Source organism: Mizuhopecten yessoensis, unplaced genomic scaffold (assembly GCF_002113885.1).
Source record: "Mizuhopecten yessoensis strain PY_sf001 unplaced genomic scaffold, ASM211388v2 scaffold10797, whole genome shotgun sequence".
NCBI lineage: Eukaryota > Metazoa > Mollusca > Bivalvia > Pectinida > Pectinidae > Mizuhopecten > Mizuhopecten yessoensis.
The window spans coordinates 3,281,061-3,305,949 of record NW_018408726.1 but is presented as its reverse complement, the minus strand read 5'-3'; the positions used below and the strand labels follow the sequence as shown (position 1 = coordinate 3,305,949).

The window sequence follows — 24,889 nt, the reverse complement described above, 5'->3', positions numbered from 1 at the left end:
TCCAAGTTGTCAATTTATAAAGTTATTTTAAAAGTAATACAACTGAGTAAGGGAAAGTGGCAACAAGTTTTATGAGTGATTCTAATTTGAAACAGTTTAGAACCACACCAGGTTTGTAACCTGTGGAGGATATTATAGTATTTTAAAACGGTTTCAACAACATCTGAATATCAACCAGACCAGTCTTGTTAAGTACATGGAAAATTATTGCTGCTGAAACCCTAACAAAAACACCAAAAATTAACTAGATATGGAAATTCGTTTAAACATTTTGAAACGGTTACAATATTATCAAAATATCAACCAGACCTGGGCCCGCATTCATGAAACTGTTCTCATGCTAAAACTCGGATTTTGAGCTCAAGCCAATATTCTTATTCCAGTGATAAAATAATAAAATCATACAGCTTGTCAATGTTTTGGAATAATTTCAGAGGGGCTTTAATCCGTATCCAATTTTAGTGTTAACGTATGAGGTTTCTGGCGTTTCACATGATACATGCGAATAACAAGAATATTGGTTTGCGCACAGAGATCGTGCTTGATCATGAAAACAGTTTCAAGAATACGGGCGCAAGTCTCTTAATTAAAGTAACAAACACAATGTCAAAGTTGTGGCTACAAATAGTGTCATCTTTTTATGTTAATTTAGTTAATAAAACAGTATTTAATTACACCTACCTCTTAGGCGACTGACTAGTGATCCTGTTATGAGAACAGTACAAATACCGATAGGTCTCAGCCATTTATAGGATATGGAATATAATATGTCAACGCCTTGGCTGCAAATAAGAAAATGATATTGTTAGTATAGACAGACATTGAACGTATACTAATGTAACGCTTTATCTCATTTGAGACGTTTTGCACGAAATGTTTAAAAATCAAATTTGTAAAGCATTGTGTTTACAGGGTTCATAGGAAAGTAAACTAATAAGTTACTCCGGTGGTATATCAAACAATGACAATACGTTACACTAATGAAAGGTTTTGTTGTTGATGTCCGAAATATAATTACACAGGCAATTAAGATATGTAGACTAAGCGAACAAAGTACATGTTATGAATTAATGTACGTACGGTCCTGTTGAGGTTGTGATGACTGTAGGCAATGTTGATGTAAGACTTGACACATTACTGGCTATATAGCTGTACATAGTTGTGTTTGTGATGTCTGAAATGTTAGGAAATATACAATTTTCTGTAGACGCCGGTTCAAGGTTTGCACTGACACTTGATACATCCATTATGTATCGCCCGATTGCCAACCATCCAACAATCGCACAGCTCAGAAGCCCGCCAACCAATGCCCCCTGTAATAGACACAAAATTGAGTTATATCCGACAATGATTAAGGAAATATATGTTCCGAAACAAATTGGTACACTAGATTTTGAAAATACTGAGCATTTAAGTTGCATATAGCCAGCAGAAGTATATTGAGTCGTTAGTCTGGAGTAAGTGGAGCTTGAACATACCATCGATACAGTGAAAATTGTGACGCATGATTGAACAATTGCTGTGGGAGATCAAACGCATAGTTATGGATTCCAAACTTTATTCTCTGAATTTTGTTATACTTTAACATGAAGTAAAATGACCGAAAACAGGTTATTGCAACAGTTTTAAAGTCCTCTCTTGTATATCATTTACTTCACCATATACCATAGCAAATATCTTACCAATGAATTAGCTCGTGGACAAAACAGACCCAACAGGAAAATCCCGATGACTGCACCCCGTACAGTTGAACTAGTTGTGCGAAATATCTGTAAACAGCAATAATAAACTATAGATATTTGCAAAAATATAATCTAAATTTTTTTTGCATGCATACTATCTAAATTTTAAAATGAAATAAGTGTAAAGAAAAGATATTCACTTGCTTTCGTTATAACAACAAAAACAAAAGACAAATGTGATACCAAAATTACTGTTCTGTGTTTGAAATGAATTTGCTTATTGGGAATAAACGTCCTCTTAATAACTAAGGTCTTATTACAATGGTTTCCCATGACGGTAGGCAGTACAATGAAATGTAATAACCCGGACACTGGCATGACAACCGAACCCGTCAAATTTTGCTGACAAAATGGAAAGATGCATTGATTGGTGGCGTTTATGCTTTCATATTTTTTTCATTATAATGGTTTGTCCTCGTATTAACAACAGTCTTGATGAGGGTGTCCACAGATGAACGCAACACTGATTGTTTGGCCAAAGAAGACACTAAGTAACAGTGGTGCTCCAGTTAGTCGCCTCTTACTAATAGGTTGATGTGGTGAATAACATTTCAATGCAAAGTGTACGACATTACATTACACGATCTGCACATTACTTTAAAGAAGGATCATCTACTATTCATGATATCAATAGGTTACAAGGAACCAGGACAATCATGGTCGAATACGTCGCTATAAATGAAACCGAATGACATAACAAAGGCTTTGTTATGAAATTCACATTATATACAAGAATAAGTAAATTAATTAAAAAAAATAGACACTCCCCAAACTTTATAATATACGGTATAAAATACCAGTAACATGTGTCTCGTATAAATGCATCGATATCAACATGTGTGTTTGTTTAAACCAATCTATTATCTATTTGAAATGCATACCATTGGCGACAAGCTGTGACACTTTTGACGTTGCCAGTAAAAAAATGTGTCTGTCTGATTGTTGGAGAGAGGAAGGTGTTACGGCTTTTTTACAATAAAGAGCAGAGATGGACCTACAATACTCACATCTATCATTGGTGTCCTCTGTCATAAAACTATGAAAAATATACCTTCCGGATTGCCTTTGAATTATTTATACTTTTACAATATTACTGGTTGGTGAAAAGGTATTCTCTAAAGCAACGGTCATGCATGATAACCGTACCAAAGGTGATTAGGCCATTCAACATCTACGTCATCATACGACGATGTCCACAGGCGATATATCCTATGAATGGCTATTTGAAAGTTTATCCTGAAATAGTATATCCACGAAACGGCAATAGCACTCCCGACCCCGTTAGATTGTGCTGAAAACGGCACGAAATGTCTTTTTCTTGGGATGTCACAATCGAAAATTAGGTAAAAGAGAGTGTAAAACAATAAAATGGCTCAGGGAGAGCGAAAATGCCATTCGATTTTGGTCTGCTCAAATCCCGTTACAGTAAGACAAACAGAAAAAAGGTAATATAGGGGTTAAACATTAGTTATCTCTTAACATCATTGTGTACGATAATCAATCAATAATATAACACACCTACACATGACTTGTAACCGCATGTCTGAGGTTCGTCAGCTGTCTAAATTGTATGGAGGCGATATTGATTTTTGAAAATACAACATTTTTACAATACGTACGTTTCACTAATGAAGAAAAGGCTGAATGGATTAAATGACAGCTGTTTATTTCACCTTTCCACCATTCGCCTCAGGTGACAGTGATACCCCTGGGATGACCCTAGACACTGTCACACTCTAATGAGTGTAGTATTTATATACTGTCGCATTTTGATCCTCTTTTCAAAGAATATTTATTTATTTGCACGATGTTGTTTTAACCCAGTTACAACGTGCAAGCAAAACAAAATACCTGTACGATTGGTCCCTCCAGACCAGAAACAAGGAACGCAACGGCAATGCCAATACAACCACAGACAAGGACTGGAAATACAGATAAACATATGTACACATTGGTATTGTCTATATTGTGTGTTCCTCGTTTTAGCAGGATACTACAAGCGTACATATTAAGCGGAAGATTTATTTTAGCAAGTTTCACTTGAAATACAGCGCTAAATAATAAATGCGCCAATTGTAGTAATTTGATATTTTTAACCACGCACTTTTAGAGTCTTCCTTTAAAGCTTGTTTCTTAACTAATTCGCACTTACACTTTTGCAATAAATTATTATTGCGCCATTTAAAACTTCTGTATATATTTTTCTATTAAATACTATGCAGCAGAGCTTAATTTGCTGCCCGAAGTACGCGTAAGTAGCCTGTTGGTTTTTCAAATGTTTACATATTTATCATTGAAAAGGTGTGGTAGTAAAGCGTGACACAGTAAATATTGACATGTTGTTAGCGTTAAAACTGTGGATGGGCTGGAGCATATTTATAGCAGGTATGTTCAGACAAAACATATTAAGTTATTCCGATTGTTAATGGTTACTGATTACCTTTCCATGAAATTGACAATGTTCCACATACAACCATCATGATATCAAACAAAATATCAAACAAGTTTCAATGTTAAACATCGTCATTAAAAGTTTTAAAGATACACTCATATTTTACATTGCACTTTGTGGAAAGAAAGCGTTCGAATGGATTAACGGCAACTCACCTGAAAATTGTGTGAGAATTGTAGCTTTCCTATTCGACATCGGTTTAGTATGTGGTTTTACGATGTCTTCCCAAATCAATGCCGACAGACCACTTAGTGTCGACGACATCGTGCTGTAATTAAACGTCAAGAGGGATACATATAAACTTTATCTATTTTACAACAATTATGGAACATGTTATGTCAACTTATATTAATCACTCTTGTTGGCCCGGATGTTAGCGCGCCGGTGTTGGAGGAAACCGGAGTACCTGGAGAAACCCACGTGGTCGGGCAGGTGGCCCCATACCTTTTCTCGTCCGATCTGGGAATCGAACCCCGGCCACCTTGGTGAAAGGCAAGTGCGCTATCCTCTGCACCACCCGACCACCCCAAGAGGGATAGTTTGATTAAATTGTGGCAAACAATTAAGGGTAGACGTTAGATTACAAAACCATTCAGGTTTATTAATTACTTAATTTCTTGAAATAACTACACGTTTTATTCAATTATTTGATCCAAAGTATATATATTTAAAGTAACGAGAATGTTGCTCTTCCGCCCATTCATTGATCACATTTCTTGAAGAACGTTATCAAAACCCCTTTGACCTTATGCATTTAGTTTATATACATGTGCCAAGTATGTTATCAATGATAAATTAAATAGTTGTGTTATTGCCAATAATTCATTTCCAAAATGCTTATAGTGCAGTATATACGCATACAAATAAATTTCTCTAGTACAGTAAACTTGAAAACATTGTTTATGGCGCGGATGTCATTCATGTGATAATTTTGTATCACTGGGCATTCATTTAACGTTATAGAATTTATAAATTAACAAAAAACATTTTTTTTTTTTTTTATTTATCTCAATTTAAAATAAACAATGATATGTTTTACCTCAGGGAAGCACTGAATATGGCTGCTAAAAAAAGTCCTGGAAGACATGGAGTGTTCTTGAAGATATCAATCACCATATTAGCAATCAACTGAAGAATGAGTCAAACAAAAGAAACGTTATAAAATTTAAATAAGTCAAACAAAAAAACGTTATATTGACATTTGATATAGCTTATTTGCAGTAAACTGTCAATTAACAGAAAAACTGTCAATAATTATGAGTGCTTCATGTAAAAAACATGGATTCCTCATAGATATAATGGCATTGCACATTATGTAATGTATATCTTCTTTATACCCGTACAATGGTAGTTTACTATGTAATAAGTTTGTACAAGATAAATATAAAATAACATTTGTTTTCGCAACAACCATGAACAAACTAGGATAATGTAATTACATTACGTGCGTAAGAACATTGTGTTTATATCTATAATAGGTAACTACAACACATGCTGTATGTGAGGGAATAATGATGTTTTAACGCAACGATCATTTGTCATTAAAAACAATAACTCGATTGGCGACAAAAGCGTTCTACCATCAAAATTGTGTCTGATATATGTTTGAAAAATATTTTGGTGTTACATTTATACTCTATCAAACCACACACATGTTTGAAAGATAACGCACCGATCCTTATCATTTTATAATAAACTTCCATGCTGTGCTAATGTTAATAAAATATAAAGCAAGTCACTTGTTCAAAACTCTAGTAAGTCGATGCAGGTATTGATTGTTACGTCATTTGTTTGTGAGAGTAACGTCATGAATTTTTGAGAAAACCACGTAATTTTCTCACACAAACCACAATGACGTAACAATCAATACCTGCTCACAAGAGAAGATAACTCTGCAATACGCAAAGACGGAAAACCAGTTTGTCAATTCAGTGCTAATCAGCGGTTCTAAATGTTAGAATAATAAAATTCTTGACGAAAGACTGACTGATTCTTTTGAGAATTATTGAAAAGATAAAAAGAAATTCGGCTGATGATACATTGAAAATTAAAAACATGTTATTTGAAAACATATGTTTATGAATATAAACTTACTTGGTTAGGATTGGTTACCTCCCCTGTTGCCAATGGATCACAGCCTTTTGTTTCATAATAAGCAAACATGACGACTCCTTCTAAAGCGGCAATCAAATTAATAAAAAGGAAGGCGAAAGCCGTAAACAGATACATTCTGAAAGACAAGGAAACATGTAAATATTAACACGATTTTGGGAGACTCTAAACTGTTCATATATAAACGTCCACATCATCAACACAGTGCTGTACAGGTTCTTTTATGATTTTATGACTGAAAAGACTTTTTAGATACTCACACAGGTGTTTTGGTATAGACACCAAATAAGCATTTCTCACAAAGGCTTCTCTTCAATTTCTGATTTGAAATAAGCAAAACTATTTGATTTTGAAATAAAGTTTTAGCAAAATGGAAAATTATATCCAACATAATTATACAACTTGGTCTGGGAAAATGATATGCGGTCAATTATCAATATTATGTTTCCTTTTGGAGCAATCATTTTACTTGCAATCTTTTATTTAATCGTGTTTTTTTAACTATCAATTATATTGTTTCGTGTACATGCACCTGTCTCTGTAAAACTTTTAAACGCGAGTCAAAGGAGGAAACTGATTATAATATGTATAATAACATCATTGTATTTACGACTATCCACACTAATAACAAATCAAATATAATTCGTACGTTAACATTAGCTATATGGAGTACAATTAGTCCCACATTAGACATCTACCCGAAAACATAGATAATTGATGATAGATGATACTTTATCAATGACTTTCTATGAAATCCTTGATGCCAAGATAGTCAAACATGCTTATACTTAAAAAATATATGCAACTTAAAAGGAAATTTATTGCAATGAATAATTATTGATTTATATTTTTGAAAAACAAACCACAACCAAGTTGCAACGGTTTCTTTAATGGGTGTTTTTCAAGAATTGTTAAAGACGTCAGTGACCTCCCCTTGATTCCGACAGAACATGAACTTATAGATGACGTCATGAACGATAGTTTAACAACGAAAGTTAAATGTTATTCCGTCTCATTTTAAATATTCCTGACGTCTTTAATCCAGGTCAGGGTGACCCATGATTTCGAAATAATCACACAAAAACAATATATTAAAATCGTCGGCTTTAGCTGATATGACAATAATAAAACATCAAAGTTACATAGCGCCGCCAGTAAAACTCAGTTTGAGAGATTACAGTCAAGGTATAACTCCGCAGATCTCAAAATACAGTTTGGTTAACCTCTAATTGTAGAAATTGTAGTGCACGAGCTATAGAGTATACCTTACATTTATACTCGGGCATTTTTGGAAAGACGCTCTCAGTTATTGAAGGTAATCCCACTTAGCACGCGCGTTAATAATACTTGAATAGGTTAATTGTGTTACAGACATTGCCAAAAAACATGTTCCAATAGCATGCATTACATTGTTCTATTTGTGTAAGGGTAATATTGCTGTAGACATAGTTTCAAAGTACATTGGCAGGTCTTTTATGCTTTTCTTTTTATACTTTTCGTAAATAATTCAATTGTCGCTAAATGTATCTATACACAGTTGGTGTTCATAGTGTGTCACCTGTCACTATATACCGTTAGGGTTCATAGTGTGTCACTTATCACTATACACACAGTTAGTGATCATAGTGTGTCACCTGTCATTATACACACAGTTAGTGATCATAGTGTGTCACCTGTCGCTATACACACAGTTAGTATTCATAGTGTGTCACCTGTCATTATACACACAGTTAGTGATCATAGTGTGTCACCTGTCATTATACACACAGTTAGTGATCATAGTGTGTCACCTGTCGCTATACACACAGTTAGTATTCATAGTGTGTCACCTGTCATTATACACACAGTTAGTGATCATAGTGTGTCACCTGTCGCTATACACACAGTTAGTGATCATAGTGTGTCACCTGTCGCTATACACACAGTTAGTGTTCATAGCGTGTCCCCTGTCACTATACACACATTTGGTGTTCATAGTGTGTCGCCTGTCACTATACACACAGTTAGTGATCATAGTGTGTCACCTGTCTCTATATATACAGTTAGTGGTCATGGTGTGTCACCTGTCCCTTTATACAAAGTAAGTGTTCATAGTGTGTCTCCTGTCACTATATACAGTTAGTGTTCATAGCGTGTCCCCTGTCACTATACACAGTTAGCGTTCATAGTGTGTCCACTATATACACAGTTGGTGCTCATAGTGGGTCACTTGTCACTATATACGCAGTTGGTGTTCATAGTGTATCACCTGTCACTATATACTGTTAGTGTTCATAGTGTCAATTGTCACTATATACACAGTAAGTGTTCATAGTGTGTCTCCTGTCACTATATACAGTTAGTATAGTGTGTCACTTGTCACGAGATACCCAGTTAGTGTTCATAGTGGGTCACCTGTCACTATATGTACAGTTAGTGTTCATGGTTTGTCACCTGTCACTATACAAAGTTAGTGTTCATAGTGGGTCACCTGTCACTATACAAAGTTAGTGTTCATAGTGTGTAACCTGTCACTATACACATAGTTTGTGTTCATAGCGTGTCACCTGTCACTATAAACACAGTTAGTGTTCATGGTGTGTCCCCTGTCACTATATATACAGTTGGTGTTCATGGTGTGTCACTTGTCACTATACACAGTTAGCGTTCATAGTGTGTCACCTGTCACTATATACACAGTTGGTGCTCATAGTGTGTCACTTGTCACTATATACACAGTTGGTGTTCATAGTGTGTCACCTGTCACTATATATACAGTTAGTGTTCATGGTGTGTCACCTGTCACTTTATACACAGTTAGTGTTCATAGTGTGTCACCTGTCACTATACACACAGTTAGTGTTCATAGTGTGTCACTTGTCACTATATAAACAGTTAGTGTTCTTAGTGTGTCACCTGTCACTATACACACAGTTAGTGTTCATAGTGTGTCACCTGTCACTATATACACAGTTAGTGTTCATAGTGTGTCACCTCTCACTATATACACAGTTGGTGTTCATACTGTGTCACCTGTCACTATACACACGGTTAGTGTTCATAGCGTCTCACCTGTCACTATATGCACAGTTAGTGTTCATAGTGTGATACTTGTCACTATATACACAGTTAGTGTTCATAGTGTGCCACTTGTCACTATATACAGTTATATAACGCTTTCGTTTAGAACGAGTAACATATATCTACCAACAAACCTCTTTGCTGACGACACTGTTGGAGTTGCCTTGATTCTCAGGAAAGACACTTGTGTCAGTGGCACTCCTAGTCCGGATATAGTACTCCCCACAACAAGGCTCCAAAATGTCTGTCGTAGTGTTGGATCAGGATCAAAACTGTTTACAAACAAAAGAACAATATAGTTCAGCTTTCAGCTAGTTTCCATTGTCAGACATTTAATGTTAACATTTCTTTTCTTTTTTTTATCGAAAATGAACAAATGACAGACAAAATATTGTGATTGAATGCTCAATATGACGCCATAGTAAAAATGATTTCAACCTTTGTATAGGACACACAAGACATAACCACATTTGACATTGCGATTTCTATGACACAATGTTAGCTATGACATTTATTATTATCATTATCAATACGATACAAAACAATGAGTACTTAAACGGTGCGTGAGGACAAGCGACATTCAGATAGGGAAAGACAAAAAAGAACATATTTTCTTACTCAAAATCGGTTTTCTTAAACTGATCAAACAAGAAGCAAGTCTCAAACAACTTTAAGACACTTATTGTTCTTCGTTGTTGAATAACTTTACCAGGTAGTTTGTTTCTTGTGGTATGTTTAATTCGAAAAGCCGGTTCAACAGCCAAAGTTTGTTGCTGTGGTTGTTGATGAAAAAACCTATGATGTTGCCTTTTCCAAGACCGAAATACCATGTGACTTGGAGCAGAATTTCCCCCAATATATAGCACCCTGACCCGGAACCTTATTTCCTGGTAGCACCACCGTATATACGTAGTGCAACCGTGTCACACCTTGGAAATCCGTGGGCAACCGTGAATAGTTGTAGTGTCACCTTAATGAAATCGTATTAGAAGCGGCACATACCGTGTAAGACCACAGTGCACCGCACAATATTTGGCGGTGGTCGTAATGACACCTTAGCACTGCCGTGATTCTCCCTAGTGCCGCCGGAAGTCGACATGACTCCCGAGCACGACGGTCACCCCCACATGGCAACGGAAGCTTGCACGGTGAATCTACGGTGGTTCTACGGTGGTACTACGGTGATATTACGAATTTCAACATACCGGAGGTTTTAAACATTTTAAAACGACCACCCAGGATCAACACGAATTACCCTGGCTTCAATACGGACTCGCTACGGATACCCGGGGTTGTCCCCGGTTTGCACCACCGAAGCACATCGGAGCTCCATACCGGCACAGTGTGATCAGGGCTTTAAGCCAACTCATATTTGACATACATATTGCATTTCATAGAACACATTATATTTTGTTTTATTTTCAACTGGCAAGAGCTGACATACTTGAATAGATTCAGCCTTCCTTTGTCGCTAAAGGCTGTCCATGTAGCAGCAATACCTCCTGAATCCATTGTACCCTGGCTCAACAGAAATATCAGTTTGTAAGTTTAAAATACAAAATAGAGTTCTTGCTCTTTAATTGTGTATTCTAACAATAAAATGAGAACAAATACTTCTATGTCAGATATGACATATGTTGCTTATGGTCCTCAGCTAACATTATTAAAGCTTAATGAACCGATTTATTGAGTGGCTGAATGCAATATGTTCGAACATAAATAAAAAACAACACATTATACATTAGCAAGCACCTGCTTTTTTAAATTAATATTTATAAACTGCTGTATTACAGCTTCTGTAATTAGTTGCGTGTACATTCATACCTTAATAAGAAGTGCAAAGATGCCACCAAACATTAAAACGGCTTGAACAACGTCCGACCACACAACCGCCTGGAAACCTCCCTAGGAACAAAATATACGGATATATAACAATGAACTGCTTGCCGTGAAACTTTCGCTCAGTCTCATCTTAAATCCATATTCGCCCAGTAATACTTTCGCCCTTCACATGTCTTCATTATAAATGATAAGCTGTGTAGTTAATAAACGATGTTATTATCAATTCGTCCTTTTACAGATAGCTAAACAGGCGAAAATATAACTGCGTTGAATATTTCCTGCTTTATAAAATATAAATAATAGAACCGATAAACAAAATACACTGTATCAAGGGGTCGGGGTGGTCAAGTGGTTAATGCGTTTGGCATTCTACTTCATGTACCACTAGCCCTTCACCACTGGATAGTGGGTTCGATGCCTACGTGGGTCAGTCGCCAGGTACTGGCCGAATGTCGGTGGGTTTTCCCCGGAAACTCCGGCTTTCCTCCACCACCAAAACCTAGCACGTCTTTCAATGACCATAGCTGTTAATAGGACGTTAAACACAAACAAACCAAAACAAAACATCAAGGATTTTTACAAACATTTACAAAGGAAAATGCAGCTCTATAACAGCAAGCAATATTTAGTTTAGAATTTTTAAGAATGTTCGTTAGTGAGTGTGCAAAATTAATTTCAAAAGGTAAGTAAACATTATTGTAGATGGTGCGCCACTCACTATTAGGGTATAAATGACCACTATAACCATCACGCCAACAATGGATAACCAATGTGGAATCTTCGCAACTGAAAAATATAAATGCATTTGTAAATGGAATGTTTAAATCAGCATTTTGTTTTTACTTTGTCGTTCAATTAACAAAAAATGATTTTCTTGTTAAAATTAAACTGCAAATCTATAGAAAATATAGCTTCCCTACATGCTCACATGGATACAATATTTATTTATCAAAATTTCAGCAACCGTGTCAAAAATGGTTGTCCCATGTGTATGAATATCGTAAACGAAAGAACGCGTATTTTAATGAAGCCAAATTAATGGAAAATGTGATCTGTTTTTCAAGGTGTTTTTGCAAATGAAATCATCATTTTTTTTTAATTTAGCTAAACAATTCTTACCAGCTTCGAGTGTTACTGCAGGAACAAATAGGACAGTTCCTGTATAGTTCAGCTAGAAAGAGCGAAGCATATGTTAATGACATCAAATTAAAACATCGATTTCATTTCAATTTTGTTCAGCACCAATTTTTAAAATATGTTAATGTGACATCGTTATCCGTTTTCAGCGTCATACTGTCCCCTTTCTTACGGGATAACTAGAACACAGTTGCAGACAAAATGATAGAAAATATCAATAAAACGTGTAGACAACGTAATATGTCAGTCTTGATAAGACCTTACCAGTTTACTGAGAGGACATACACATCTATTCGTGCGTAAGTACTACACTGGATACAATTGTCTTATTTTAACATAACTAGTACGAACAGTACATACCCCTGAAATGATGCTTAACACTGTAGCAAACATCCGGATACCGTGTGACTTATATCGTAGCTCAAGGTACTGTAAATGAAAAGAAAAGGTTACCGTCAATATTATAACGTCATATTGTCGTCCTCATAATATGTTTTTGTTGTGTATGTTGACGTTGTTAACCTCCCTACAACATCTTGGATAAGTTAAATGACGGTTTCTATAGAAACAAGGGACATCTCACTTAAATGGTTTAAAGTAACACCAAATATTTGGGGCTTATTAATTGTGTCTAAGAAGACACCATAGAAGCAAAAGAAAGAACGGATAAAAAAAGCTAAATGTTTTATAAATGTAACATAGCATTGTTGTTCTCAAAAAGAAATTGAAATTCTGTATGTGGTTTCCTGTAAGTCTGTCTACGACCAGGAATAGGACACAATGAGTCTGTTCTTTTTAAACGTCCACCAACATAAAGGATGTAGATGGTAAGTGTTAATATTCGCCTTTAAAGTCAGTCATGATATCCCTTAGCAATTGATATGAAATTTTTATCTTATGGCACATTCACAACCCAATCATAAAACAAATGTGTCATTTTCAATTAAATAAACCCATTTGAAAATGTTTTGTAACCAAAAATATCAAAAAGGCCGACTAGCCGCATTTTATTGTATTTTGTTTTTAATTTGTTCCTTGGTGAAAGGTGAGACAATCAGCCATAAATGAATTACACTATACAATACAGATGTTACTAGGGGTCAAAAAGGTGGAAAATCTTATTTGTACAAACTAAACAATAATCCAACTACGTTTTCATGCCGGTGTGGGTTAGTGATAATCATCTAAAATGTTATTTGGTCTTTGATGGACTTAATCTATATATATATGCTAAGAGGTCAAAGCCCCGTCAAACAAATACTTGTTTTATATTTAGATTACATTAACCCCAGCCTGATAAATCTAAACGTTCCTGTCCAGAGTAGGATTGAATGCTGTTAAAACAATAACCATTCTGAAATATTACGACCGAAGGTGGTTTTGGAGAGACACTGCCCTACACCATCGATTTTTAAAAATTGAAAAAAAACGATCGGGCGTCTGATACGATTATGTATGTAGATACAGAAGAGAACCCTTTTTCTGATGTTCCAAACCTGCAAAGAATATATCAGCGGAAATAAAAAAATATTATCTTTGCACATGAGTCTCAATTTTTATCTTTTCTGTAGCAAACCTTCTTTTATAAAGTTTTCGACTTTCGATAAAATAAGGAAAAAGAGGCGTGTAAAACAGAAGGTGATACTTTGATTCGGATTCACTTTTTTTAACATGTCGGATACATGCAAAGTGCAAATTATAAGATTAAATAAAATGTGACAGTCTACCAAATTTTGAATAATGCTAATTTAGGGGAAACCTTTGTCTTTGTCTGCATCTGAGAGTAGTGTGTACTGTATGTCTGGTTGATATATATGTATCAAATCTTTTTGAATAAAAAAACAATTTGACAAGGTTTCCAGCGCTGTCCTCACACCAAAGTTGTACGTTTGCATGTTCAAATTTAACACTAGCAATACTTAGTAAGTAAACATGTATTTCCCCGCTGTATGTACTGGTCAATGAATAGCACACAATTCTTTATAAACAGGGAAACCTATTTACATGAAATTTACGTGTGATAAACCGATCCCGATTCAAAATGATCACTGGATACTTGTTGTTGAATTAAACAGTATTATCCTGCACGTGATAGACACGACTAAAACACAAAGGTCATATAGAGTTGATTGGCAGTGGACCTGTTGACCTTGACCTGAACTAGTGTGTTGCCGGGCAATACAGATTATATCTAGCCTTGTTTCCGACATTACTCTATATATTTGTAAAACTGGGTATGTACATTTTTTATATATGGACTTTGTAAACATTCTTATTGTAACTAATAAAAATATGGCATTACGTATCTTGCCTACTCAATAATTTAACACGTTCATTGCATAAGCATAGTACGTTGTTATTTTGGTATGCAGCGTCTGGGCAACAGCCAATGTCATATGGAAATAGACACATTAAACTAACGACGGGCTCACATGTTTTTACCGCAATCCATTTAAAGGTAAACGAGAGCAGTCGGTACCAATTTGTAGAACGTTTTTTTCAAGGTCAGGGACCAAGAGCCATAACTCTCATCGCTTGGACGAACGCTCTGCACCAACGGCAAACAGCGAAGTATTGTCGTGAAGATTAGAAAGAAGATAAAATCTCACGAGCCGAGATGTTGAAAAGGGTGTAGCAAATTTTCATTTCTTGTGCATTTGGTAACAGCGGATATTATGTGTTCTTAATCCAAGATCTTTAGAGGTGTTGTATGTTGAATGGCGTTATTGTAAATTTGCAATTTGTATAATATATTTGTTAATAAAATTTGAATAAAAGTAAAATACTTATGTCTGAATATGTGAATGTGTAAAAGGACATATTTAAGAAGCACATATTGAAGATTTCAGAGTCATTATTGGTACTAAAATTAAATAAATGATAATATAAGTAGATAGTATTCCAAAATATTAGTGGAATTTTAGCTAAAACGGAAAGGTGTTTATAAAACATTTTACAACGTACAAGGGAAAAAAAAGAAATAGGAAATCATTTGGTTCAAACTTCAGAACTTATAGCATTGTCGATAACAGATATTTCAGTTAGTATTTGATGCAAAAACCCAAGAATACTTTAAACGACAAGGTATTAACAACTGCCATTACAATAGGGTGTTAAGTATTGTATTTCTAATACTGTCGAATACTTTCAACATTCAATCGACTGTACCTCAAATATACTCGTAATTTCCAATCTCTTCAGCGTCGGAACGAGAAGCTGTCGATTCAAAAGATCAGCAAAGAAGTATCCGAAGTTTGCCATGTACCACTGCATACCATACATGTACACTTCCGCCGGAACACCCAACATCGTGATCCCAGATTCGTACGAAACCATCAGTGATATTGCCACAGGAATAGCGGCCATTTGTCCACTGCCTAATAAATACTGGGTAGTTGTCTTCTGTTTCCGTCCCTTCAGTGATTGGTAAAGACCTATCCCAAGGGACATCATTATCGTTGCCGCGATGATCAGATAATCCTCCCATTTCAAAAACACCATTCTTAGGTTCGACTCTTAATATATCTGAAAAGAAATGAAAGATAAAAGATGCTGAAAGTTCTGATATCTGATGCAAATACGAAGAGAGCAATGTTTTGATAATATGTGTATGATCTTATTGCGCCACACGAATGTCTTAAAACCAACCTAATTATTTAAATAAATGGCAATTTTTTCTTGTATGGTACAAGCAGGTTTCTATAAGAGAAATAATGAATACGTAGCTTTGACATTGATATTTGAAAAACTTAAATTTGATAGTCAGGAATATGTTGAAAATTTAACAAAAATCTGAATGAAACATTCGCGAAATCAGGCTATTCTTACTTTCATTAACAGTATTTTTACAAAGTGAATAATGACACTGTTTGACCCAGACCGAACCTAATGGGAATATATGTGTTCATGTTAACGTAGCGTCACTGAATAGTATCCATAGTTACAAAAGTTCACGAGGACCTGGACCTGTGTAGCCGCTATGTATCATAGAAATGTATAGCACTCCAATAATTAGCATAGCTAACATTAAATTCCAATAGTGTTTATGTAAACGATTCATATGTTGTATTTCTGACTAAAATATAAGGGTAGAACAAATATAATCTTACCTGCAATATTTCTATATACCCGTCCCCGTAAAACGTGTGACCTCATACCACTCTGGATCAGTATTAAAACGTCGTCTGTCTCACCTCACAACTACATTGCTGTGAATGACGTGTCAGTATGTGGTAGAGGTAACAACAGGGATCGCTGGACGATATACACGCATTGCAGTGAAAACCACAGCAATACTGAAGGCTATCTTTTGCTTATTAGTTTCCCTTTGACGCACCCACCGCCACATGCAGTTTCCCTTTATTACATATATGTATAGCTTTTCAGCAGTGCTTTCATTATTTTGCAGTGAGAAGCATAACTTCACACACACTATCTTTAGGCTTAAAGCAGTATATTGTGACAGTACGTCTCTGCACCTTGTCTCTCGATGTACTATAGTAAAAGGTTAAGTTTGTTTTAGAATTATGTCCTGGTGATGTAACTAAATTAGTAAGACGCCAATCATTTGTTAATTACTAGATACCAGGTAGGTTTAATAATATGCACATCTTATGTAATCAAGTGTAAGGGTAGTGATAGGTCTTTGTGTGAGACTTGTGTCGGCCGGGTCGGTAGTCATAACAGAACTCACCCAAAAGTGTCCGTAGTAGGGTACGGAGATGTTGCGTATTCAGGGGCAAAGGCTATCAATTGATGCAGACCCCGGACACGTTACAATATCAAGTGGTTTACGTCAAGGTCACGAATTGATAAATATAGTTAAGTGCAGTTGTGTGCCCGCACAACGCACAAAAAAATAGCGTGCGCACATCGTGCATACATCGTGCACACATCATCCGCATATTGTCCACACATGGTGCGTACAACTGTTCAATTTAACAATCGTTCGCCCCGTAATGCGCTTCTCTCCGCACAAATGTGCGATTTAGGGTTGATCAATATTGCGGAATGAAGAAATTCCGGAACCCTCGTATGGAATAAGGAACACTGTCTGTATACATTTCTCATCAAATTAATTAGGATTTTCAATGCGTGTTACACATCATTACAGTGACCTTTAGACTGTCAAGAATGGGCTTATCTCCCAGGTAACAGAACAGGTAAATAACATTTTGATGATTTACCTGAGTTTAACCTGGCATGTGCCTGACAGAGAGCTGATATGTGATACCTTTTGGCCGTTATGAAAACACAACTGGATTTTTAATTTTTTATTTGCATTCGTTTTGGTCTATAGCTCCTTTCATTTGGTTTTCACACCTTGGCGAGTTACGCAAGTGCCCCGGGTGTGGAAAACTACGGTCAAAGTACGGGTACAAAGTGACTATGTTTACCTGGATACTTGACCATGTCCACATGTGTTATTTAACATGTGTCGATTTGGGTTGTTAAAAAAACCACGCAAAACACCTTATCTAAATTGAGAAAATATAGATAGAAAGATTAGCTTATATATGTAGCTAGAATATAGAAATATGCTTAAAAATCAAGTTTATATGTGTAAACACAATGCCGTATATATTTAAGCTATTTCTCAATTTACTTCAACCACGATTATCATCGCACAACGTTCGTCCATCGTCCGCACAAATGTGCGCAAGCAATAAGCGTCCAGATACATAATTGTTCGCTCAACATGCACGCACCGTGCGCACATCGCACGAACATCGCGCGCACACCGTACGTCGTGTAACGTTGTGCGATCCTACAATTGTATCTGTCCTGAACTAATGCATAAATGAAGTATTATATAAACATGTAAGATGTACCATTCACAGGTTATAAGTCGTTTTGCAGCTGACTAATCATTAAAAACCAATTTCTATTTTGTGACTGGAAAGTATCATCTACGTTAGAGGTGATAATTCATTGCAGCACCATCATTTAAACGATTTATAGTACCAGCTCGGGGACATAGAAACGAACCGACACAGTTCATCCCATTGAACATTGGTATACGGCAGAGGGTAAGGGCAACTTTTCTTTTGGTATCACGGAAGGACCCTTGATCTGCTACCTTTGCTATATTCACTTGTTTTGGCGTTACAATTTTAGCAAGTTACATGAGATATCTTGGATACATTGAAGTACAATTTAATGTATACTCGGGTATGACACAACAAAACGTGATATAAACCGCGTGTAACTAATTTTAATTTGTGTGAGCCTAATCTTATCATAAGTGTGTATCTCCCTCATTTGCCTACCTGCTTGGTTGTCTTGTAAATGATAGTATATAAAAGTTTGATTCAGATTTGGAATAAAATACACACAGTAATATTGTGGACAATGTGTAAGGCATATGTATAAGCACGAAAACAGAGATCGCTATTTCAACTTATAATGTAAGTAAGTGTTATAGTTTGCTAAATTGAAACCTACCATAAAGCATAAATCATTTCAAATGTAATGTGCTTTAAAAGACAGCAATAATGTACATTTTTTTCCTTTTTGTATGGAACTAAGATTTCATTTCCGGGATAGTTTATGTTTCGCAAGGGTGAATCCAAAATAGAATAATAACAGAATTATAAAGATGATCGCAACATTTGTCGACGTTTAGGACGAGGCTTAGGATAAAAAAATGACCCGGGAAACTCGAGCACATAATTTTATGTTCCCCCCTAATGTGAGCAATATTATACAGGACTCTTACATGTCCAGGGGTATAGATAAAGGGAAATGACATATGAGGGGTTTTCAAATTAAAGGGAAAAAAATCTGTCTATGCCGAAGGACATGAAGGAGTGTATTTATCTTATTCAAACTACCAGAATAAGCTCAGAAACCATGAAAATGCGTTTGGACTGGCTACAATCTTGAACAAATCCCCCTAAAGCTTTTTTGACGAAAACGAATTCGTCTGCGAGATTAAGCATATCCCATATTCATAAACATATTTTTAGAGGAAAAATATTTCATCTTTCTTACTACAAAAGATTTTATTTTCATCACATTGCCTTTTCGTCATTGCAGCATCGGCTATTTTACAAATTCGTGCAGTTACGTCAATGTTGGGCAATTGCGACGTTACGTGACGTAAAATTGGGTGTAAGATGGAAATTTCTTAAACCCTTTCTTACCCTGGACATCTATATCTTACACACACGGAAATGAAAGATAAGTCAATCGCATCCGTTGTTAAATACCAATATACGTGTATCACAACCTTAGCGAACATAATGGAACATGATTTTCATATTTTTGAACAAATCTTTCTTTTTTGTGATAATCTGAATCAGTGTTAAAATGTACAAAAACAAAAAAGTGAGTGCTAATATTTTAAATATACTGACTAAGATAAAAGAGCCTGACCACTAAAAGCCGAATTGATATAAAATATTAAGTAATATCAAGGCATATTGTATAACTTGAAAAAAATGCGCAATTTTAGAATTTAATTCAGATCATTATAACATAACAATTTGCGAGGAAATATATATATATATAAGTACATGAAAAATACCCAGCTCATAAAATAGTGGTAATAATCAGAGGACTAATAATTACCACTATACTACGTATGTTAGACATCTCAAACAGAGATACATTAATAATGCAATACATAATTCAACATCGAAGATAAAAAAGGAAAAACTATGGCAAAATATGATCAAATGCAAAATGTACATGGTGACCATTGGAAAGGTACATGGATGATAAGACCAGCTGTTCCTTCAGACTGTTCATTACCATGTAGTACGTATGCTGCGTCTTAATGGTCTATATGGCTATATTATGTAGCCTCTTCATTGACTAACATTGTATATGGATACTTCCGTCCTTTGTATTTGTAGTTATATTTATGTTTGGAACACTCGTGTGGCCGTCACTGAACATTTCCTACTTTTAAACATAATTATGGTGCAATGCAAGAATGCATAAACCAAAACCCAAACTCCCACAAACTATGAATTCTGAAGGATTTTTCATATAAAGGATATCCGGTATGTAATCGAAGAGGGGCGGCCCTATATGGGACATAATTATCCAATATATCATCAATATATTATCCTGCTTTCCCTACGGCAGTCAAAACGATATGTTTAATCCATTTTAAAGGTGAATCGTTAGTTATATACTATAAGGATGCGTAAATGGATTTCATTCTTTCATTTTTGTATTTGAAATAAATTCCATTAAAGAGGGATGGATACATTTTGTACGATGGAGGGTGTTTCTCCCTTTGGGAAATAAAGATGCAGTGGAAAGTAAGTTGAAGATGATCATTTGGAAATATAAATCTTTATAATAAAAAGATTAATAACCGAATTTGGTATGATGCATACTTTTGCCAAGTGGATCACATTAACAATAATAGAATAACGAAACGCAACCATAACAGTAATTCGCACTCATAATCGAGTTAGAGATAACAAGAGGCACTCAAACAACCAAAATTGAAAAACACCGATCTTCATATAAGACAAAGAAACGCCATATTTCCCGATGTCAACCATAAAATTTGCCATCAACTTCAGAAACCTGCCTCTTTGGAAACCCTGCGCTGTAAGTTTGGTCGTCAGTAGTCGACATCTATAACGAAAACCATGATAGTCGGAGTAAGCTTTTTAATTCATAATCAACTGCAACATGTTAACGCTGAACGCTTGGGAATCATGGATGTTTAATCAAGAAAGGGAAAGTTAAAGATCAGAGAAATTGACGTTGTACACAATGCTGCCAAGCTTTGATTACACATTGTCCGATAGTGGAAAGGGGACCATTCCTTAGGTAGGACCGACAATAATTTGACTTAAAAAGAGGATTGATATGAAATATTGCAGAGAATTCCAGGACACTTACCATAACATGGCGGGATATCATGTTTGCAAATGTGTCAAAACATTTCTAAACATACGAAGGAAAAATCGTTTAACGATTTAAGCCGTCGTGCCCTTTTTTTTAATTTTATTACCCCCATTATCTCTGGATCAAGTATTTTTTGACCCAATGCAACTGTCGCAAAGAACAAAAGCTTTAAGTGTATAAATATGATCACTTTTAAATATAAAGTTTATTTATTTTACAACAATTATGAAACAAGTTAGTTTAACTTATATTAACCACTCGTGACGCGCGGGGGTCTTATTGTGGGAGGAAACCGGAGTACCCGGAGAAAACCCACGTGATCGGGCAGGTAACCCCATACCTTTTCAAGTCCAAATGGGGAATCGAACCTTGGCCGCCTTGGTGAAAGGCAAATGAGCTATCCACTGCACCACCCGACCATCTGATCACTTTTGTTTAATTGTCTTAGATTAGCTAAGGACTAACAATTGCAATGCTTTATTTGGTAATACAGTAAAAGATATTTGAAGATTTTAATGTATAATAATACCTGTCATCCGCAAGCCAGTAGAATAGAAAGGATGGGACAACATCTGGGTGTCAATATGCCAGATATCTGATTGTCGTCTTCCTGTAACATCAAAGCTTGATCATATCAGGACCAAGTCAACTGTTCCGCTAATTAATTCATAACCGCATGCCTATCTTTACTCTTAGAATTGGTATCATTAAATCTTTCAAAGATACAATTGCTGATTTCCAAACAATATATACATTTTACAACAAAAGAATTTGATATATTACTTGACCGCAACAGTTGTTCTTTCTCTTTATTAACATGTACCAATATATATATAAGAGTAGAATATATCAGAATGTATTATTGTATTCCAGCTATTGAATTTATTATAAAACATTTGTGTATCAACAAAATTCAACAACGCTGATTTTATTTATTCTACGTCAATATGCATTGTTCATTAAAAGTGATGCTAACTAATAAATGTTCAACATATGTCATCCTCAAAGGTTTATAAACAATGAAATATAGATGATAATGATTGATTGGTATTAAATCTGTTGTTGTATTGTTTCTATCTAGAACGTATTTGTATATTTTACGATTTTATCGACACAGACAAAAAACTGTATGCCCAGCTATATATTTAAATTAATTCCATTTCCGTTTTCAGAAGATGCAAATTGTTCTACATGCTACTAACGTTGAAACAACAGGCTCTTGTGTATTTACTTGGTTAGATTACGTTCACCGAACCATATCACGCATTTAATGCAAGTCCTTGATAAATGTATTTGTAAACAACGACTGTCGTATAAGTAATACAGCGTGAGAAATATTTAATTCTTGTATAGTATACATTTTCCATTAGTATATGGTAGGTAATTTGCGTTATTGCAATCGTTTGTTATAACTATTATTGCTAAATTATTATTAAATGATTTTCTGACGTTTCATAATAACAAAATGATAATATACAACATTTACATAATTTGTAAAATCACTCTCAATCGCCTAATAGCATATGGATAATAGTTTTAGTTATAATTGTAAAACAAAAAATAAGTTTATTATCACCATTTTACATTAAGCCCGAAGACAATCATCACAATGTGCACACAAATAAATAAATAAAGGGTACGTCTGTGCAAAAAGCCTAAAATGCAGACGTGAAGAGTTGAGCTCTAATTTCCTTCTTGTATTTGGCAAAGGTATTTGACTCTCTAAAAGCAGATAGTTTGCTATTATATAACGTGGTCGAAAGCCTCCAAAAGCACCGGTTTCCGTAGATCACAGTACAAGGTTTTGGGACACACACCATTGATTCTGTCTCTGACCGAAGTGATCGTGACGGCTGATACAGGCCTATGTAACAAGCTCCTGTAGGTACATGGAAGCAGTTTCATTCAGTGTCTTGTATGTGTTCACATAGTTAGTTTGTCAGATATACCACAGATCAGGACATTAGCGTAATCCAACCGAGAGGTAACATGCTAATCCATACAATGGCACATTGGACACCGTTACCTACGGTTGAGAGTCAAACAATTTTGCTACGGTATAAATGCATAAGAAAGTTAAATATTAAGTTTTCTTCGAGCACAAACAGTAATTAAAGGGTAACTTTGGGAGCTTTCGAAAACGTCTATTTTCTTTGTCATTTGCATTATTTGCTGGACAAAGACATCAGACTTTTCGAAAGCTCTCAAAATAAAATTCCAACTACTGTTTGTGTTCAAAATAAACCAGCTAATCATAATTCATACCAAACATACGAATTTCATTACGAACATTCCGACGCTGACTTTGGTGCATTTTTTGTGTGAAAATTTGAGCATTTTTAAAATGTAAGAGTCCCTGTGGTGCTGCTGAAAAAAGTATTTCTAAATAGATGTCAGGATCATTGGTCCGGGAGATGTTGTGATGAACGTTTGCGAAGAGTGAGCGTTATCAAGGTGACATTTTGATGTCGGTGGTGATTCCGTTTGTATAGTTTCGTTCAACCACACGATTGATCATTTGCAATTCTCTGTTAGGCGTAGCTTGCGCAGACAACAAGAGTCTGGTTGATCGAGACTACCGTTTATACAGCGTCATTGCGCTGGGCCATTTTCAACACGATAAACGCAAGAGCATAATGTCGCTTCAGAAGAAAAGAAAAAAGAAAAAGTTCAAATGTTGGAAAGGTTATTCAAATCACCCTACATATAGCACATTAAGCACATTTTGGATATTCTTGGCCGATGCGTTGGAAATCGTCCAAATGAGCCGCCTAACTGGCAGTGGTGTGAACAAGCGTTGGCCAGTGAATGAGTTGACGTCCCCTTCCACCTTTTGCGTCGATCTACCAGTTCAATGCTACGACGCTAAAACATTTGGTTTTGCGAGGTAATAATTAAACTATACAATAATAATATACAACACTTGATAAAGCGCCCTATTTAGCTAGAATAAGGCATTCTAAAGCGCTTTACAGTACTTAGATATACAATTAATACAATTAGCGAATAAATTAATCAATACAATATATGAGGAATTCTAAGGAGCTGCTTTATCAGACGTTAGCTAATGGCCCTATGCCACCTGGCTAATATCTCTCTATATGTGTTTGCCTGCGTGTTTGCTTGATATGTTTTGTGTTCTGTTTGTAGCGGGACCGTGCTTCCAACGGCATCCTTTATAGAGATATAAAAAGAGGTACAAAATATGTGGCTCAGGAATCTGACTAGACTTGCCTTGCGTTAACGTATAATAAAACCGAATTCAGTGCGGCATCTGTTAATACGCTAATAAATAATTTGATAACAAGTTGAATGAAATAGCAACACAAACGATGAGTTAATCTCAGCTTAAATTAGTGTGTACCTTTCTTTTCACTTTTTGATTTGAGGTACTCCACGAAAGCGAGGCATTTTCTTACTGAATGGTTTTGAAATGTGCTGGAACCTGTAATATAATGTTGGCATTTTTGTGACGTTTCGTTGTTTCGTCTTTTTGACCCGATAAGACAAGAATTAGCAACAAACAAATGTCTGCTATTTCGGGGCGAAAAAACGAAAGAACGAGAAATAAGATTTGTATATGTGTGGTGGAAGGGAAACCGACGTCCTTACGTTGATTTCTGCTTAAAAGTCCTTCAAAATGTACTGTTGATAACATTTGCAGCAACTT

General features: G+C 35.5%; 1 protein-coding gene across 1 annotated transcript; it reads right to left on the bottom strand.

Annotated features, from left to right (window-relative positions):
* Positions 1-9,500: 9,500 nt before the first annotated feature.
* Positions 9,501-15,846, bottom strand: LOC110462437 (sodium-coupled monocarboxylate transporter 1-like; the record flags this gene model as incomplete). The annotated part of the gene is made up of 7 exons (XM_021516387.1): positions 15,514-15,846; positions 12,706-12,774; positions 12,328-12,379; positions 11,927-11,994; positions 11,191-11,271; positions 10,811-10,884; positions 9,501-9,638 (listed from the first exon to the last, which is right to left on the bottom strand). Coding segments are annotated over exons 1-7 (815 nt in total), but the record flags the coding sequence as incomplete, so codon positions are not given.
* Positions 15,847-24,889: the final 9,043 nt, after the last annotated feature.